Raw genomic sequence first — 12568 nt, forward strand, 5'->3', positions numbered from 1 at the left:
TACCACGGTGCTGCTGGGTCAGCAGTGCATCACTACAAGAGGAAATGTGTAACACATTGTTCAAATTAAATAGCAATCAGCAACTATTTCCTTCATTATATGCCACATTAACCATAATCAATTTTACTGTGAAAAATCAGGTATTCTTAGCTGAGTTTTGTGTAAGTGGACTCCTTTTAATTATCTCACAATCAATTGTTATATGTTGTGTATTTATTTTATTCTGTTTACATGTCCATGTCAGTGAAGGGTACCTAAAACCATAAAACATATATTATTACATTGCCCAAGATACAATGGCAAGTGAGTGCAACAAATTTTGCCATTGTTACAAGAAATGCGCTGTCCAGACAAAAAAAAAAATCAAATTTCTCCTATCAGATAGGAACCCTGAAATTACTACAAAAGTGACTGAATGGCCCCTTCCGCACATGCAGAATAATGCACTTTCAATCCACTTTGCAGCTGTGCGGAATAGCAAAATCCACTTGCAAACAATTGTGAATGTGGATTGAAAGTGCATTATTCTGCACGTGCGGAAGGGGCCAATGTCTAGCATATGTTGTTGGACGAAGGAACCGGAATTAGTGTGCACTGCATTTATTTTGCATTTGTTACTGCTTTTAACTTTTCCCCTTTTATGCCATTAAAGACATTTTTGTCGTTTTTATTCTGTTTATTAGAAGTATTTATATCCCACCTTTCTATTGTCCTTATTCAAGGCAGTCTGTCTGTCTGTCTGTCTAATCTTGTTATCTTTTACACCTGATTCAAACCCTTAGCAAGGCTACCCTACAAATCAAAAGTCTTTTTCTGCTGATTTCCACCCTTCACAGGAGTGTAATGACCAAGACATTCCAGCCTCTACATGATTCCTCCACCATTTCATGACCATGTCCCTGGATCCAATGAATTGGGTGGCCTAGCCATATTAAAGTAGCAAGACAGCTGGTTGTTACAATTCCCAGTCCTCTCTGGGACTGGGAATCTGTTTTGTTTTTAATGTTTTGCTGTTATACACTGTGAACCTTTGGAACAGAGTGTTCTACAGCAACATTGTATTCTGTGGCTGCAATCCTAAAGAGACTTCCTTGAGAGAAAGCCTTCCTGAATTACATGTGTGTATTTATTTTACAAAATTTATATCCCACCTTTCTTCCCTCACAGGGGTATCAAGGCAGCTAACAAATTAAAACATACAAAGGAAAATCACATTAAAACCATAAAAGCCATTCCCAAAAGCCCGTCATTAAAGCCATTTAAACGAGATCTAAAATATTTAAATATTTAAAAACAACAAAACTGTTGGGCATGAAGAAAGGCTCATTGAAGGAATGCCTAACAAAAAAAAAAAAGTCATCATCTGCTGGTGGAAGATGGCAACAGAAGGGTACAGATGAGTCTTCCTAGGGTGAGAGTTCCAGATTTCGATGCCTCTATCTAAGAAGGCTGTCTCCCTAGTTTTTACCCACCTAATCTCAGAAGGCAAAGTATAGAAATATGACCATAGTTATTGGGAAGGTTTATAAGGAAAAAGGTTATCTTTCATGGGACTTACTTCTGAGGAAGCCTGCTTATACTTGTTCTCTATTTGACTGAGATGTTCTAGATGGACAATGAGGGGCAATAAAGGCCGATATGTCCCTTGGGATGTGTTACTTCCAGATTCCCTAAACATTAGTGTGACTTGAGATTTCTCCAGCAGCCCTTTAAGTTATGTCAGATATTTAAAACATACCAGAATGGACAACAGAAGAGAAGATATTTTGAAAGTTGTGGGATATTGCCACCCCAGTTTGTGAAGAATTTTGTGTGGAAGACAGTGGATGCCCAAGTGGCAGCAGAGACAGGACTGGAGGGATTCCATACCGATGAAGAGTATTCCCTAAATGTGCAGGAAATCCTGTTTTTTAATATAAAGAAAAAAAAGTACCAGCATGTAAAACAAAAACACATCAGGCCAGTGGGGAGTTTGGAGGCAGAAGGCTGTGTAGAAGCTACTGAGCACCATCTTCCTCCTTTCACCAACCACTAGTAGCAGGTAGCAGATGGCAGGCAGTTGAGATGAAGAGGAAAAAATAAGTGGGAGCTGAAGGTTATGCACACATTCTGCCCTCATGATAGTGAGAGGGGAAGTAGTTTGCTTCTGCTCACCCTAAGGAGGAACAAAAATGTGCAGCGCTGCTTTATTCAAGTCGGGCTATTGGTCCATCTATCTCATCATTTCTGCTGTAACAGGCAAAACCTCACCATGATATCAGGCAGAGAAATATCTTTCCTAACAGCTGCTTCCTGAGATCCTCTTTAACCAGGAATTGCATCTGGGACTTCCTATAGACAAGACAACTGCTCTTCCAGTCAGCCTTGGCCCCTTTTCTAGAACATACACCTTCAGTCATGAGTCCTCCAAACGCTGTTTTTCTTCTTCCTTCTGGAATCCTTTATTCTCTGAAGAGGCTTGTCTCTTAACTGGGCCTTTCCCCACTTACCTTAAGCCCCGCGCTACTCTCCTCAAGTAGCGCGGGGTCCCCCGGCACTCCCCATGACAGGGGCGGCGACAGTGCAGCCGCCCTGACGCTGCCGCTGTTGCGCCCCCTCAGTGCGCGACATCCCTGGCGCTGGAGAAAACGGTGCCTTTTGATGACCCCATGCAGAGAGCGGGGTCATGGGGGTCGTGGGAACGCAGAGTGCGGGGTTGTGGGGATGCCTGGGAGCGCGCCAGGGATGCCGCGCACTGAGAGCAGCGCGCGGCATAGGGGGGATCCTGGTGAGTGGGGAAATGCCCACTGTTGGAAGACTCATGGGATGGATTTCTCTCCCTTTTAAACCCCTTTTAAATGGGAATCCTCAGACATATGAGAGACATTCCTTCACACAGTTTAAAAAACTACAAAGTATCCCAGTTGTGTATTCAAATGCAGAAGTGGTCTGTCTACAGTTCATTCCAGTGGGATGCACACTTTGATACACATCCAAATTAGCATTAATATCAGCATATTTTGATACACTCTGCTAGAGGATTTTTCATAACAAAGAGCTTTCTAGCATATGGCTACAAATTCCTGTGCATTAGCCATGTGAGTCTGTGACTGTGACTGCAAAACTAAAAAAGGAGTCATGTGGCTCCTTCAAGAATGGGTTTATTGAAACATTGTTGAACAGCAAATACGGTCCAAAAGCAAAAAAGATTAAAAGAGTTAGAAGGACATGAATTGGTAGCATTGATGTGCAAAACTCAAAAGGATTCAAAATCTCCAAGCAACCGATGACTAAAGCTGTAATTAACAACCCAGACTACTTATTTACATTAAATAGTTTACGTACAGAGGATATGAAAGGTGTCAGATGTGTTAATAAAATTAACGCTACCGAACAATCCGATTCAACATTTTATCAGCAGAGTCTCCTTTTGAAGGCTTTGTTGAAAAAATGCTGAATAAAAGGTAAGGTGCGGGTAGGGATGAGAGTCTAGTTTCTAGTGGTCATTGGAATGGGGATTTCAGCTAGAGCAGGGGCCTGCAACCTGTGGCTTCCCAGATGTTCATGGACTACAATTCCCATCAGCCCCTGCCAGCCAATTGGCCATGCTGGCAGGGGCTGATGGAAATTGTAGTTCATGAACATCTGGAGAGCCATAGGTTGCAGACCCCTGAGCTAGAGGGTGAAAGGTTAGTAGCAGTCTTCAAAAGCCCAGTATTGGATACATTCAAGATCAAATGTGAAATAGCAGCATCAACATTGTATTTCAAAAGCATTTGTTATTAAAGTAGTTTCCTTTTAAAATAACTCATAAGTAAATTATTGTAATTCTATCATTACATTCTGTTTTTCAGTCTGTAACTAGTGAGATAAAGGTGCTTTTAAACTCAGTCTACAATACACCTTCTAGGCAAGCTCAATTGAAATTAATATAAATAAAATAAATAGATACTCCAGGGTACTTCTGTTAAAATAGCATTTTACAAATATAGCACATCTATTTAGTCTTTTTTGTGGCAATGTTATTTCACAGTACTGGGCATTCAAACTGTTTGTCTGCAACTTCATTCTGCAACAGGATTTAAATAATCTCAAATGGTTCAGGTTTATGTAAACTATATTGTCAGTCCCTTTTTATCCATTGGAATTTCCATAGGAAAAAATTGTACATGGGCTTAAAAGAGTTTCTTCCTTAAAATATCCAGAAATGTTGAGTAAGTGAGTGAAGAGATCTAATAGAATAACTAAAAGGTACAAAGCGCTGAGCTTTTCTTATCCCAATAGTGAAATAGCTCAGATAATCAACACAACATTTCAGAGATTTCTTAAATTCATCTCAGTATAGTTGTAAAATTACTTTTACACTGCATTCGGGAAAGCAATAACAGACAATGTATTTTATTCCTTGGAATAAACTGGTTCCTTCTTCTGTTATATCATACACAGTTTCTAACTATGCAAAAGCCTGTACATTGGCATCAAATTACAGGTTTCAATAACTGCATGTATCTTTGTCATCACTTTCAAAGGGAACACTGAATCGCTCATTTCTGGCCATTTCTCCTATCCACCACCCAGTGGCTTTTCATTCCACAAGGGGAAAGTACTTTTTTCTTTTCATTATGATAGTGGGGTGTGTGTGTGTGTTCATGTTTGTGTGGACAACAGATGGGGAAGAACCCTTGTACAGAAAAATTGCCGAATGGGAATGGGTTAATCTCTGTATTCCTCTGCTAAAACTCACAGCTGATAAAGGACATTCATGGTGTGGGTGTGAAATGCAAAATCTGAGGCAACGCACTCGTGGCTAAATTTAACAAACAGTATGACCCTTGCATTCATCTGAAGAAAAGATATGACACGATTCAAGACATGTAACACACAGAAGTACAGTTCAGTTGCAGTCTCTTAAATCTACAATGGATAAAATACTATTCATTTAATCACACAAGCAATCTCTCATAAGTGTTGTTACAGTGATGCATGGGACCACGGGTACTGCAGAAACATCCAGCAGGAGGCAAATGAAGTAGGTGTGATCTCTGATAGAAACATCCAGCGCAACATCATTTAAAAGGCTTTGCTCTAGATACTAGGCATGCAGAACCAGCTTAAGAGGCACCAAAGCATATGTCAAATCAGTGGCATCGAAGTGAGAGGCACCCATTTCTGCTACCAGCTACATGCCCCTTTCTTTGCCCTGTTTTGTTTGGCTCAGCTGAGTCATGGATGCCCTCTGCAATATGTCCAGTGAAGACACAGGCTGTAGTAGCACTGCATTTCATATCCAGTTATTTCATAATGGCCAATTCAGTATCATAATTTATGGATGCAGAGGTTGCAGTTCATGTTCTGTTTGGTGCCATAGTAGGTCATAGAGCTAGACTGAAAGAATGCTTTCACTTGACCCAACTACATTATAAAGCAACCTGAGCCTGTCTAAAACCCAACACTAACAGCCTCAGTTTTAGAACTCTTACGCCTTATCGCTATCAGTTGCAAAGAGGATGGCTGACCTATGTCTGTTTTATATCAACAAGACTGCATTTTACTGCGGTTGTACATGGAGGAGGCTCCAACTGACTCTTGCCAGAGGAGCTGGGTAGTTACAAAAAACTTGCTATATGTTACCTGTGTTGGGTTGTAGACTGTATTGGGTCATCAGTTTGCAAGACATCATTCTTCCCCAATATTTGAACAAGTGGTATATACTTTTAAAGAATGATCCCCCCCGTCCAAGACAATCAGAGAATTATTTGCAGTGTAAGCTAACGCCAAGGGGTAGGAAAGACCCTGTGTAATGATGGGTTTACATACAGGGAAATCTTCGGGTTTTCCAAGGTCAAATACTGTTTGGTTAGAGGCATCAGTTGCTATAACGTGTCCTTCCTTGTTGAAGGTGACGGCACTGGGATAGAGTTTGGAAGGAAACACAAGATTCAGGCCAAAACTATCCACCTGGCTGACGAGCTTCATATCTGCACTGAAGACTTTCACTCTGATGCAGCCAAAGCTTGGGCCTTTTGCCATTAGATGTTCTATTACTGAAATAGCCCCAGAAGCCTGAGAAACGGCCACTTTTCTTGGGTTACACAGATTAGAATACATTTTCCTCACTTCCCTTAATTCCCCCTTTTTAAAGTCAGCTGTCAAGCGATACAAAATTCCTGCCTCTGAATCGGTCATGACAATATCGTTCTCAGGCGTAGTGTCAAGGCCCCAGGGCAAAGAGAAGGACTCTGAGATCACAAGCTTGCCTCTGCCATTAAAATCAAACACTTTGACAGAACGGTCTCCACTGTCTGTGACTACAATGTGACCATCCAACGTGAAAGTGACATCAGTTGGGTACATAATGTCATTTCCTGCTCCTCCTCTTTCTCCAAACTGTTGCATGCAGCTCCCGTTGAAAGTAAACAGCTTAATCCTCTTCTTGCCATCGTGGGCCACTGCTATGCAGCCAGACTTCTGACAGACCGCAATACCGGTTGGATTGAGGAGCGTTCCCCATCCTCCAAAGGAAAGGCCAAATGTTAAGACATGAGATGCTGACACAGCCATATCCTCACCTGTCCCAATCGTCCTTCCAGAAACTGGAGAATGAATAGCCGAAGGGCTCAATATTTCCATCAAGTGCAGCAGCGGCAAACAGTCACTGGTCTCAGAAGATTTGCAAGCTCTTCGGCAAAAAGGACACTCCAACTTAAGATTCCGTGGATGAGCTAGAGAAGAGACGCATTTCAGGCACATAACATGTCCACATGGCAAGTTTCTTGGCCTACGTATTTTCTGCTGGCTGTATCTTTCAAAGCACACTTTGCATTCAAACAGACTGGTCTCTGTCTGATCAACCAGCTTTGCCATGATCTCTACTTTCTCAGTGGCCATGACGGACATTTATACAACTCTAAGAGGATTTCTGCTTACACTCCGCAGTGGTGCTTTATGCCATCTGGTCACATTGGGTGGTCACAAGATCCGTTTACATCAGAGGTCAATGAATTCTAAGACAGGCGTCCATGTGCAATATGTGGTTGTCGTTTGCTGCCCTCTTCTGGAAACCTGATATAATACAACAGGTTCAGAAGACCCATCAGCCAGGAGAGCTCTAGAAAACGATTAAATCTTTCCTTCTGTGTTTTACTTTTAACTTGTTTTTATTTTTTAACTTAAAATGGATGTAAATATGATTCTTTCAACTGTCATGTACCGATATAATTGTATTCATGAAAATTCAGTTCTGCAAGATAGATATCTGAATGCTGCCAACAGGGGCCCTTTTGTTTATCAAGGATCAATGCAAGGTTAAAGTCCACTAAAACAAATAAAAGAGATGGGAAGAGATTTGATTTTCAAAAGTGCCTAACTCTCTTAACACTAGCAGTGTCTGCAACCTCACCAAAGGCCTTGCTTTCCAAAATCAATGCTATTGTCAGAATACACAAAGTTGTTTAGAAAGTTTAAAAATCTTTTGACTAAGGGAACTTAAGTTTGGAGGACAAGATTTTTTAAAAATTTATTATAAATTGCCTCAAATTGTATGTTGATATGTTAAAAAAGGTTTAATAAACAGGGGCAACTTAGGCTGGGCTAGAAGTTTAACAAACAATGAAGAAATGTGATGGAGAAGATTGACAGAAGGATATGGGCAGGAGGTCATTTGGGTATATATAGTCCAATGATGGTGAACCTTTTTAAGACCGAGTGCCCAAATTGCAACCCAAACCCCAGTTATTTATCGCAAAGTGCCAACTCAACAATTTAACCTGAATGCTGAGGTTTTAGTTTAGAAAAAAACGGTTGGCTCCCGCTTCCTCCGCCTCTACTCCACTCCGGGAAAGTAGGCCAGCCTGCTCTAGCCCTCCAGCAAGTCCCAGTAACTGGGCTCTGTGCCTCCCTAGCATCTCTGCTCCTCCCTCTGCACACACCCCCCCCCTGGGCAGAAGCCACCTGGAGCACAGTGGGTGCACTAGGTCTGGGCTAGCTGTGTCCCTCCCTGCTCACCACGGTGTGCGCATGTCGTGCTCAGTGGCCCAGGCCAGCCTAGATGTGGGGGGGGGAGGGTGATTTTCCACCCCCCATATGACGAACTCTGTGTGTGCGTGCCCACAGAGAGGGCTCCGAGTGCCACCTCTGGCACCCGTGCCATAGGTTCGCCATCACTGATTATAGTCTATCTGTATGGTATTGACCTTTGTCGTGTAAGTAAAATAGATGCCTGAGGGAGGAGAAAATGGGAATAAGAAACAAGGACATTTGATTTTTAAATTGATTTTTCCAGCCATCCTTAATTTACATCCATTACCTTACCTATGTCTCAACTGAGAAATTGCTGCCTCATGGCTTTCTCTCTGGTTTCTATGTCTTGGAAAAGAGGAGGCCTGTTGGGATTGTCTCCAGAAAAGATGACATTTCAAAGCAACTGGCTTGAATGAGGCCACCTCGAAAGCTGCCAGGCAAACAGTCTAGCAGCTAACCAAACAGCTTGTGAAAGAAGCTCCTAAGGATCTTCCATGATGTGGCCAACTGATAGGCAGGAAAGCCACTTGACTCACACAATGAGACTTATAGTATTCATAACAAAGATGAATTAAATAAAATAAGAAAACTAACTAGCTGTTCAGGACTGCTAAATGCAGCATACTTCTTTTTGCTAAGGCGGAGAATAACTGCAGATTGGAGGAAAGAGGGCCACCCTTATTTCAGCCTAGCTGAATTGTTTCTTACTGGTTGATTCGGGAATGCTGCTCACTTGCAGATAAGCAGGGAGAACTGTTTTGTTCTTCTGAAAGCCAGTGTTGTGTAGTCGTTAAGAGTGGCAGACTCTGATCTGGAGAACTGGGGCCAATTCTCCACAGTCGATTAATCCCGTGATACTCACACGAAATAGTCTTTGCCGAACCTGCTTGAAAGTACTACTTTTTCAAAAAACACGTCTTTGATCCAGTTTGGAGGGGAAGATCGAGGGTCTAATCTTGGTTCATATTTCCCACCGTGGAGCATGACGCAAATGCCTTACAACCAATCAGTGCGCGCAGTGCTGTTCTCGCACGAGAGAACGATAACCAACCAGAAATTTGAGCGGGGGGAGACGTGCTGACGTGAGCACGTTTTTGCAGGAGAAAAAAAAGGTCCTGCCAATCAGAAGAGACCTGCCAAGGCGATCATGTGGTAGTGGAGATTGTTACATTTCTTGAACCCAAGATAGGCCTAGATGTCTTCACTGGAAACATGCTGCGGTGGGGCGATTGAAACCTCGATGAAAAGATGCGGTTTATTTTCAAACTTGGTTTGATCTAGATTGAATTTCCTGGTGGGGATTCGGCCTGGGTTTGATTCCCCATTCTTCCATCTGAAGTCAGCCACACGGCAAACCACCTGCAAATGCCTTTTGCCCTGAAAATCCTACAAGGCCACCATAAGTCAGCTGTGACTTGACAGCACTTGACACACACACTACACAAGTTGCTTCAATCAGCTTTTCAACAGCCATGCTACAGGAATCCTGCTGGGAAGGCTGCCTTCATTTTTTCAGGGCAGAAATGCCTGTAACAGCTGAATACAAGTAGATATTGAACAGGTGCAGCCTTCTCAGCTGTATGTGAGCGTCATTAACAGGGAAAATTGTTCCTAGTTATGTCTGCACACCACTTGACTTCTAAATGCATTGACATCCTGTCAGGAAAAAACCAATCATAATGACTGCAGATCTTGTAACAAGGGAGAGGGTGGGAAATCAATTAGCACTGTCTGCCCCTCTTCATCCTCCTTTGTCTCAGGCAGGTCCAAAATACAGCCCTAGACATCCTACCGATTTTATTCAGTTGTCTTTATGAGACTAGTAAGCTATTTTTGAAGATCTGTCCGCTTTAGTGCCTGTAAACAAAATCTCAGATGAGTTTTTTGCTCTAGGCAGCTGCCAATCACAAACTCGGGTGTCGTTAATTTTAAGAAACGGGTGGAGACAGATGCTCGAATATGACAATTAGGAAAGTATTCCTTCATAATCTTAGCCCACTTTTGGCCAAAGCTTTAAATTTTATTTTCCAGGGGTGCGGGAGGGGAAGAGAGAGAGGAAACGTTCTTGCTGCAGGCAACACCAGCTGGTCCTCCTTCACTTTTTCCTCAACGTTTCCCCAAGTTTAAAATGGGTTTTCATCACAGCAGCTGCTTCCTCAACTGGGGGGCCCTTCATCAAAAGTGAAATGCCCAGTGCTTATGCAGCAATGGCACTGATTGACAGTAGAGGTAACAGCTGCCTCAGCAGAAGGAAGGCTTTAATTACCAAGACAGCAGCACAGGTAATGAATACCACAACTGTTCTGACACAAACGGCGATTGATCCAAATGGCACAAAGGGAACGAAGAAGAGCTGGTTTTCATGTCCCACTTTTATCTTTTGAAAAGAGTATCAAAGTGGCTCATAATCACTTTCCCTTCCCCGCCCCACAATGGGCACCTTGTGAGGTAGGTGAGGCTGAGAGAGTTCTGAGATAACTATGGCAAGCCTAAGGTCACCTAGAAGACTTCATGTCAGTCAAACTCTCAATCGTTGGCGGTAGAGAGGGACAGGCCTTGATGGGCGCAGGGAGCTGTGGGAGGAAGACTTCATGTGGAGGAATGGGGAATCTAATCTGGCTCTCCAGATTGGAATCCACTGCTTTTAACCGCTACACCACACAGGCTCTATACATCATACCTTTTATCCACTGACTATGGGTTTTTGGAAAGAGTTACAACCTTCTAAGTGCATTGTCTTCAGTGGACTTAGACTGATGCAACTCAGTTTAGGACTGCACAGTTAAACTGCAAATCAGAGTCACTGCACACTTCTACATGGCAATCTTGCATGGTGTGGAAATATTCTTCCTTCAACAATGTTTCATTCACCAGCTATACAAAGATGATGGGTTGATACACTTCCCCCAAACTCTGGAAACTAGAAAGCAGAGGGCTTTCAAGTGGTTTCCATGAACTTTAAAGTCATGTGAATCTTCTAGCTCCGTGGTGGCGAACCTTTGGCACTCCAGATGTTATGGACTTCAATTCCCATCAGCCCCTTCCAGCATGGCCATGCTGGAAGGGGCTGATGGGAATTGTAGTCCATAACATCTGAGGAAACACAAGATTCAGGCCAAAACTATCCACCTGGCTGACGAGCTTCATATCTGCACTGAAGACTTTCACTCTGATGCAGCCAAAGCTTGGGCCTTTTGCCATTAGATGTTCTATTACTGAAATAGCCCCAGAAGCCTGAGAAACGGCCACTTTTCTTGGGTTACACAGATTAGAATACATTTTCCTCACTTCCCTTAATTCCCCCTTTTTAAAGTCAGCTGTCAAGCGATACAAAATTCCTGCCTCTGAATCGGTCATGACAATATCGTTCTCGAAGTGTCGAGCCCAGGGCAAAGAAGGTCTGAGATCTGAAAGCTTGCCTCTGCCATTAAAATCAAACACTTTGACAGAACGGTCTCCACTGTCTGTGACTACAATGTGACCATCCAACGTGAAAGTGACATCAGTTGGGTACATAATGTCATTTCCTGCTCCTCCTCTTTCTCCAAACTGTTGCATGCAGCTCCCGTTGAAAGTAAACAGCTTAATCCTCTTCTTGCCATCATTGGGCCCACTGCTGTGTGAACTTCTGACAGACCGCAATACCGGTTGGATTGAGGAGCGTTCCCCATCCTCCAAAGGAAAGGCCAAATGTTAAGACATGAGATGCTGACACAGCCATATCCTCACCTGTCCCAATCGTCCTTCCAGAAACTGGAGAATGAATAGCCGAAGGGCTCAATATTTCCATCAAGAGATTACGCTGACAAACAGTCACTGGTCTCAGAGATTTGCAAACTCTTGACCCAAAAGGACACCTCAACAAGATTCCGTGGATGAGCTAGAGAAGAGACGCATTTCAGGCACATAACATGTCCACATGGCAAGTTTCTTGGCCTACGTATTTTCTGCTGGCTGTATCTTTCAAAGCACACTTTGCATTCAAACAGACTGGTCTCTGTCTGATCAACCAGCTTTGCCATGATCTCTACTTTCTCAGTGGCCATGACGGACATTTATACAACTCTAAGAGGATTTCTGCTTACACTCCGCAGTGGTGCTTTATGCCATCTGGTCACATTGGGTGGTCACAAGATCCGTTTACATCAGAGGTCAATGAATTCTAAGACAGGCGTCCATGTGCAATATGTGGTTGTCGTTTGCTGCCCTCTTCTGGAAACCTGATATAATACAACAGGTTCAGAAGACCCATCAGCCAGGAGAGCTCTAGAAAACGATTAAATCTTTCCTTCTGTGTTTTACTTTTAACTTGTTTTTATTTTTTAACTTAAAATGGATGTAAATATGATTCTTTCAACTGTCATGTACCGATATAATTGTATTCATGACAATTCAGTTCTGCAAGATAGATATCTGAATGCTGCCAACAGGGGCCCTTTTGTTTATCAAGGATCAATGCAAGGTTAAAGTCCACTAAAACAAATAAAAGAGATGGGAAGAGATTTGATTTTCAAAAAAAAAAGTGCCTCCAACTCTGCTTTAACAACACTAGCAGTGTCGTAACCAACCT

At 42.7% G+C, this 12568-nt stretch overlaps 1 protein-coding gene across 1 annotated transcript; it reads right to left on the reverse strand.

Moving 5' to 3' along the window:
• Positions 1-3662: 3662 nt before the first annotated feature.
• On the reverse strand, positions 3663-6939 carry NHLRC1 (NHL repeat containing E3 ubiquitin protein ligase 1). The gene has a single exon (XM_048508435.1). The coding sequence runs from the start codon at positions 6874-6876 to the stop codon at positions 5656-5658; it is 1221 nt and encodes a 406-aa protein (XP_048364392.1). The 5' UTR covers positions 6877-6939; the 3' UTR covers positions 3663-5655.
• Positions 6940-12568: the final 5629 nt, after the last annotated feature.

Source organism: Sphaerodactylus townsendi, linkage group LG09, assembly GCF_021028975.2.
Source record: "Sphaerodactylus townsendi isolate TG3544 linkage group LG09, MPM_Stown_v2.3, whole genome shotgun sequence".
In the NCBI taxonomy this organism is placed as follows: Eukaryota; Metazoa; Chordata; class Lepidosauria; order Squamata; family Sphaerodactylidae; genus Sphaerodactylus; species Sphaerodactylus townsendi.

What these genes read in the sequence shown, in the direction of transcription:
- NHLRC1 (XM_048508435.1), bottom strand. Translation starts at nt 6,876, where the DNA reads ATGTCCGTCATGGCCACTGAGAAAGTAGAGATCATGGCAAAGCTGGTT.